Source organism: Coregonus clupeaformis, chromosome 15, assembly GCF_020615455.1.
Source record: "Coregonus clupeaformis isolate EN_2021a chromosome 15, ASM2061545v1, whole genome shotgun sequence".
Lineage (NCBI taxonomy): Eukaryota > Metazoa > Chordata > Actinopteri > Salmoniformes > Salmonidae > Coregonus > Coregonus clupeaformis.
In genome coordinates, this window is record NC_059206.1 from 39,791,440 (window position 1) to 39,799,439 (window position 8,000).

An 8,000-nucleotide genomic window follows, 5' to 3' on the forward strand; every position below is an offset into this window, starting at 1 on the left:
AAATCCGTAGCAGACTATTTTATGAATTTGTATTTGTTATGGACCTATGTTAGGTTTAACCGAGTCCACTTTTGAGACATGGCTGTTGTGTGTGTGTATGTGTGTGTGTGTGCGTGCGTGTCTGTGTGTGTGCGTGCGTGCGTGCGTGCGTGATCAAGCATGCATATATTTAATTGTCTGTGTGTGTTTTTTATCATACACACATTCCCATCAATGTATATTTTTGACAGAACTATTAGCAAATCCTAAGGTGAATGAACGTTGAAATCCATATTTATTTATACCAAATATATACCAAAACACATTTCTAGTCATAACTTACTAGATAGGCAAAAGTTTTAGATATCAAGGCAGAATTAGCCAGCCAGCCTACATTTCCCAAATTGAACTCTCACCACTCCGAATCTTTGGATAAATATCCAGGCATTTTTTAAAGGTTAAGGCGGTGAATGTTTCTTGCTCTGATGGTGACATTCTTATTAACTTTTTCAGGTTTGACAAATTAAATCCACGATACTAACCAAATAGTGAGGGGGTGTGAAGGAAGTGTTTGACAGACATGTTCAAAATTATTCAAACATGGTGCTTCTAATAGAATTCTACGAACCTTAATTAGATTTTATCAGGCATACTTGGCTGATTTATCACAGGCTTACACGTTGGCTCTCCTTTGTCGCAACAGAACATGTTTTGTTGTTTAACTATCAAATATGGCAAATTATTATTTTTGTTTGTAATTACATTGTATGACATTAAACTATACATCAGAAATGTTACTCTGTGTGACTAATGATCAATGTGATTAATTAATCAATTGATAAGGTGAAAAGTGAGCCTTTGACACGAGCAATGATTGCATGCAGGACCATTTTCGTCCATTTCTTCTTTAGAGAATAGGACGCCCCTTACCAGACCTTGAATAACCCAACTTTCCTCGGATGTAGGCCTATTCATTCCCTCTTGCAAAGGAAACCAAACGGAAGCAACGGAACGAAACGTGAAGGGACCTATACCTTCATTTGTCCAATAAAAACTCTTATTTTCATTTTAAAACATTTTCAGTTTGGAGTCCTTTTAATTTTTTTGCAACAGACGAAACGTTTGCAACAGATTCGGCAGTAATGAATACACCCCCTGGTTGATGTTGTTGATGATGATGATGATGATGTTTAGCCTACTTGTATTCCAATTGCAAAAAAAATTGTGGCCCTGTATTTGTCAATCATGGATTTGGCAAGATATAGCTGAGTCACGTTATTACATGAAATACCTTTATTTGCACATATATAAAAGTAATTATTTTTTACTTCAAATCCCCCTCTATAGCTCCGATTTAAGCTGTTTGAACAGTTTGACAAAAAGTTATTTCAGCTAATGGGGGCGAGGAACGAAAAACGATCCAGAAATACGAGAACCACTCCACAAATTAATATCTGCAATACACATTTTCACCAAAGAGAGTAACAAGGTTTCCACGGTTTGATACGAAATAACATAAGTAATCCACAACGTCTGCTTAAATACACCTAGCAAATCAACAGGCGAAAGACCCAAATTGGCAACCGACTCAGTCTTCAGTCATTATCTGTTTAGCAAAAGTGAAGGGTTTGCAAGGATACATTGCTACTTGATAAATTGAATTACCTCTTACTCTGACTTCAAATTGTATATAATTGGGCTGTTAGCTAAAACTTCAACTAAAAACATTATGATTAGACATTTTGAAATACATTTCGTTACAATTTGGTATTTTATGTTGTTTCTCTCATGGAGTTTCATTATTCCCATCCAGATTACCACTGAAATGATAGGAAATTAGCCTTTTATCTCTGGCTAATCTATAGCTTTTTGTACTGGATCACTGTCATCTGAAGGAAATAAAAAATGGATGAATAAAAAATATCTTCATATCAAGATACTTTTTTGAATAAAATTCTAAATATTCGTATTTACATGTCTATAGCCTATGTCTGGTGATTATTATTTTCATCGTTTGTAAAAAGTGAATGAAACTCAACTCGTCTTTGTGAAGAGAAATAGAACGAAATCATCATTGTCATGAAATGCCTTTGGATCATCTAATTAGCTATTCAACTAAACTTGGAATGCTATTTCAGTTTGCAGACCAATACATTGGTTTGTTATGCATGTTTTTTATATAATTGTATCCTGACAACTTAGCCTGATAATAATAATAATAATAATGATAATAATAATAATAATATTTTCATGATTCTGAGTAAAAGTGCCATTGCCATAAACCTTGGTGCCAGCAACGATTATTTCAGTAAAACCATCGTGCCCTTTCTGATGTTGCCCACACTGAAGATATGGTAAGCAAAAATATAAATATATAAGTTAAATGCATAGAGAAAAATAAATAAATAAATAAATAACTTCAGTATGGTAAAAACCTGTCCACTTTAGAGAGTTCGAGATTCAGTCATGAAGTTCATTGTTTAATGCCATGACTTCTTTTGTCACCATTTTAGATCGTTTTTTTTTTTTCTCTATCACATAGAGTCCTAGTCTGCCAGGTATGGCATATATCCGGAGCGACCGGCTCACCGCTGCTGTGTTGGCCGGGGAAGCACACCGGAGAGAGGGGGGAGAGGGGGTGGTTCACTACCACCCTGCAGACCATGCAGAAGAATCCGCGGAACGAGAGGTCGTTGCAGAGCCGGAGGGGGCGCTGAGGGGCCTCTGTACAGGTAGAGCGCCGCTCCGGGGTCCAGGTTGGACATCAGGCTTTGAGGGTAGAAATAGGGTGAAGGAAACATTCTCTGAAGGGCTGAGTAATTTCCAGCCTCCGCTAACAGTTCCAGTCCAACCGCCGTCTGCCTCTTCCACTTTGTTCTATTCGGACAAGAAACAGTGGATATTAGTAATTGAAACTCTCGTCATAAAGTTATAAACAAGTTTGAAAAGTGCAGTTAGAATCTTTTTATTATAGGACTCTAAAGTTTAGAATTCAATCAAATCTGCACTGAGTAAAATGCAGTTTGGGAAAACCCGTTGAAATATCAAATAAGATAGGCTGCATGGTTCAATTTAAACGAAATTAGTTTTTTCGTAATGGATTTAGGCCTGCTTTGTAATAACAAGCGTTACCAAAATGTGGTGTTTTAAGTGCAAAGTTGATGTTCAGTCGGAGTCAGTTGGAAACATCTGTAGCCTACGCAATATTACAGCGTGCATTCACTTTCGGTTGGGATCGTATTGGTTTCATCATGTGGTCTGAAATTAGTCTAATTATTTTATGTTTCCAAGAAAGATCTAAATTGTGGTTGTACCCAGCTACGCACTTCAGTTATTCTGATAAATCAGTCCTCTGTCACTTGTATTCACGTGGCGGAGGGTTAATCTGTCAGATTGTCAATTGAAAAGCACTCCTCAATCAGGTAAATTATTCATAATTATAATCATTGAGTAAATATAGTAGCGTGGCTGAATTATTGATATGGCATAGTCCTACATGAATCGATATATTATTCATGCACCAAAGTGTTGTTTTTATACCTATTTATTAATATCGTTTTGCTGTCTGAATGTCTGAATGATTAAAAACAATCTAGTCTCTAGTCTAGTAGAAGGCTATTTGTCAGTATTTGAATCACATTGTTCAAAGGTTTCACGCAGTGCCAAATTGCCAGTATTTTAAGATGGTTTTGTTTTTATTTCTGTTCTATTTTCTCCTTTATTCTTAAGGAATTGATGCAGTGTGCACAATTTTTAAGAAAGAAATTGGACCTCATATGTGACCAATGAGTTTGTCTAACTGACATGAGAAAATATATAGTCTGTCTGGAGGTGAAGAGCGTTTACCCTAAAATCCTAATGACAGGTGCAGGCGTGCACACACACCATTGTTGGCCTACTAGGCTTACTGCATTCTACCATTAGGCACTATCAAAATACTTTTCGTGATTTTAAATTGGTATAATTTGTGTAATTACACTAAAGACAACCAAGCGTCGCAGTGCTTACCTCCTGTTCTGGTACCAGGTTTTGACCTGTGTGTCTGTGAGGTTGAGGGAAGCGGCCAGCTCCATTCGGTCTTGCACGCTCAGGTACTTCTGCCGTTCGAAGCTTCGTTCGAGCTGGGCCAGCTGGTGGTCAGTGAAGGCTGTTCGCGCCTTCCTGGGTTTCTTCATCCGAACGTGATGCGGACTGTCCCTACTACTCGAGATCTCTCGGTCTCCTTCCTCTTTCACTGCAAACACAAGAATAGGACAAATATGAAAAACTCAAATTTACAACAATATCTCAAATGTTCATAAAGCCTAGAAAGTGATGGGTAGGGCCTAATCAAAAATCAATATAGGGCTCGGTTATAGGCTATATGCCCATTTATGAAAAGGATTGGGATTTCGTTTAAATTCTACATTTATAAATGGACGTAAGCCTATTTCAAAGTTTAACTTTTTTATACAACTTCATAGCCTTGTTTGGGTGTTGTGTTGGAGGACTTTAGTCCACTCTCCATTTGATTAAGATTGCGCCTAGTTTTTATGAAGAAGTAGCCTAGGACTATCTACAAATGAAAATATTTTTTTTTTATTAGCACATTGTTTTTGCAATTGGATGTGTGTAACATTCCCCTTTGTTCTATTATTTCCTTTGCTGTCGTGTTGGGGTTTGAACTGTAATATACATTTCTCAGTTTATTCTCCCCCGTACCCTCCAAAAAGAGGAGACGCGACGTGAGAGCTCTTGCTAGTTGAATAGTTGAGTCGTCTCTCAAGAAGCACAATAATCCGGCTAATTGAGCCACAAGGGATGGGCGCCTTTCAACCGCGACCGGAGAAACTTCACAGGGCCGCGGATGAGAGCGAAATAAAGAGCCGGCCGGCCTTGCGCGTTACAAATATGATTAGCACTGGGACAAATTGCATCAAATCCCCAAAATATTAGGAGGCGGATTCGCTGAAATCAAAGCAGCATACTACTCCCTACAAGGGCTTTGGAGCTGAATTGACTGCGTTGAGATGACAATCTGTCACACACACACCACACACACACACACACACACACACACACACACACACACACACACACTGTATCCAAAATATATTGAGGTTATTTATGTTCATGATCCTTTTTTAAAACTGAGGTGTCAGGACTTTTTGTAAAACCCTTGCTATAATGGATTAATATAATAACATTGTTCACTAGTAGGCTATAAATAACATGTAAATTATATTATTCACATTAATAAATAGTCGAAAGATTATTATTAATAATAATAATAATAATACAATAAATACATAATAATATAGGCCTATCCTTATTATACACTTTTACTGTAAACTGGCATTTTCTTTTAATCAATAAGGAGGGTGGATATATTTCGGGTTTTTGTTATATAAGTTAATCAAGTCAATATTTAGTAGGCCTATTATATTTTTGTTTTATATTTCTAAGCACATTTCTATTTACTATTTCCTGCAAGCAGGAATTGTCCTCGCCTATACCAACGGTTCACTTATTTGTATCCAGGCGCTGCTTCATTAAACTGTCAATGGAGATGACATGTCTGTTATGGCTGACATGATTGGAAACAGACAGACCCTTGATGGCATTTATCTGGAGGCAACCCTGTCATCTTTTCCCATGCAGCTCTTCTCTTGCCTCCCTGACATCAACAGATGCTTTCAAGACGTCTGCTAATGCAAGCAAATGCGTCTGAAAGGAAAAACGGTTTGACACCTAATGTTTATCCTCCAAATCATTGGAGAATATCAACAGTTAAGAAAAGAATAGGCTAGTGTCATCCTTTATAGGCCTACTGTAACTATAGCCAATCTGATAAAGAGCTTTAGTGTCCAGGATAATATTGTTGATCAACTTTCACCATTTGCTAGCATTTTATTTATTTATTATTATTATTGTTATTATAATTGTTATTTTTTTATTTTTTTTGGGGGGGCACACAAACGATTAATCTCTTATTGGGTTTACTGGGATAATGTAAAAGTGCATCATTTAATATTTGATTAGATACATTTTATAGGGGATTCCTTTTGTGCAAAGCTTCTAGCCTAGGCTATAGCCTACTTTCCCCAGTTGCCTATTTGCCTTCCGAGGCTAATCACAATTTACACCATAGCCTAATTAACCGAGCACTACACCTTCAGAAACACTTTGAAACCTGGACAGGTGTTTTAACACGTTTGATTATGATAAGAAAATATTGAGTTAAAATTAATGATCTAGCAAATCAACTGCAGGTTAGCCTAATATCTGCATAAAGCTAACACAAATACAACGGATATAGAACAGTAGGACTACAAACATTTCATTAGAAATAATGTGGCAAAGTCTAATAGATTTCAAAACATTAAGCTTGTTTACATCACTCTTTTACCTTTGTATTCGCTGTCTGACGATGAGTTGCTATGGATTTTGTCCATGAAGTCGTCTGCGAGCTTGGAGGCAAGTCGCCCCGTTTCTTGAGTTGGCTGGCCATTACTGGAGTATGGGGCGCAGGCGGCTAGCGGTTTGCAGTCAGCTAGAATATCTCTGATCAGAAAGGATGAGGTGACGGTCCGCGGCTGTGACCCGGCGGAGATCTGTCCGTGTTGGAGATGGGGCGGCAACCCGATAGCATGACCTTGCCTCTGCAATGCCTCATCCACACACTCCCTCCTCGGCGACGGGGGAGACGAGCAGCCGCTCTCTAGGTCAGACCTCGGGCTGAACTCCAGCGGTGACCGGCACTCTCCCACCAAACTGTCCCCTTTCGACATGACCGGACTTCCAGGTCTGTGGGAAAGTAAAGAGTCGATCCCAAAGCTGGACCCATTGGTGGATGCCTCCATTGTTTACCAGCACAGCTAAGTTCTTCGAGGCCTCAACTCAAACTATCATTGGTGTTCGAGGCAAGTTCAGGTGATTGCTGAGATGAGACTTTGCCTCAATTTATCCAGCAGGAAAATCCAAAGATGATTCGGAAATCACAAATATTCAACCAAGAGGTTTTCTCCTCTTCTTGATTGATTGTTATACTTGTCAAAATAGCAACATCTCCAGGTTCTCGACGTTATATAAGAATAGGCTACAAAATCGACCCTACATCCAACTATTTTGTCCTAAATACAGAACAATTCATGAAATCGATGCAGCTTGGCTCTGTTGGCAAGTTTGATAGATTTTTCTGGATCCAATTTTTTCTTTTTAGAAATGAAAACACGCCGGTACGACTTCTAAATTATTTATCAACTTATTTCAAATATTGAGACAAAATCTGCAATGATTAGGGGCAGTGAAGCAGCATTAGTGCAAGTTAAATAGGCAGGCGATTCAGCACAACGTATTGCAGGTGGAATATTGCAGGTGGAATTCAAGACCTGCAAATGACGCAGCGCGAGGACACAATTGCTGAAATTGTCATCACTTAAAAAGTAGTTCGCTGGTGTGACCGGTGCGGCGCTCGATTGTAGAGGAAGGTAGAGGCATTCTGCGCCAGCAAAAAGATGCAACAAGAGTGTCGAAACCGGTGGGCTGCTGCAGTCGAGAAGACGCGCACAGTAAAACAGTGGTAACGCGGGTTAAATAGACACAACTGGGAACTAACGCACAGAGATGTGTGGAAAATCTCAAAAAATGGAACTTGAGGAAAACTCAGGAGCTAGGTTTTTAAGGACGCCCCGTCCACGTGAGTCCCTAGTGACAAGCCTTCATTGGTTGAGGGGGATTTTTGGGTGTTGACGGGTTTGCGGAGAGGAAAGTGGACCCCCCCCCCCCCACACACACACCTACACTCAACCCCTCCTCCTCGCCCCCTCTCTTTGATTAAAAGAGACACTGAATTCATCAGGCGACTCAGATCCAACTGTTTACAGCCAATTTTCACACTGTTTGCTTTCATTACATCATTGATGAGGCTTATAATGGGGTTATTATGTGGAGCTGGTAGGTATTGTCTCTCGTCTCTCTTTACGCGCGTGTTCAGTCAATACTTTACAGGCTTTTTTTTTTTTACATTATCGGAATTTTCC

The 8,000-nt window shown here is 39.0% G+C and overlaps 1 protein-coding gene across 1 annotated transcript; it reads right to left on the bottom strand.

The window, feature by feature from the left end:
• Nucleotides 1–2,509: 2,509 nt before the first annotated feature.
• On the bottom strand, nt 2,510–7,641 carry LOC121582454 (barH-like 1 homeobox protein). The gene is made up of 3 exons (XM_041898248.2): nt 6,368–7,641; nt 3,988–4,213; nt 2,510–2,856 (listed from the first exon to the last, which is right to left on the bottom strand). The coding sequence occupies exons 1-3, from the start codon at nt 6,819–6,821 to the stop codon at nt 2,565–2,567; spliced, it is 972 nt and encodes a 323-aa protein (XP_041754182.2). The 5' UTR covers nt 6,822–7,641; the 3' UTR covers nt 2,510–2,564.
• Between the last annotated feature and the right edge of the window lie 359 nt (nt 7,642–8,000).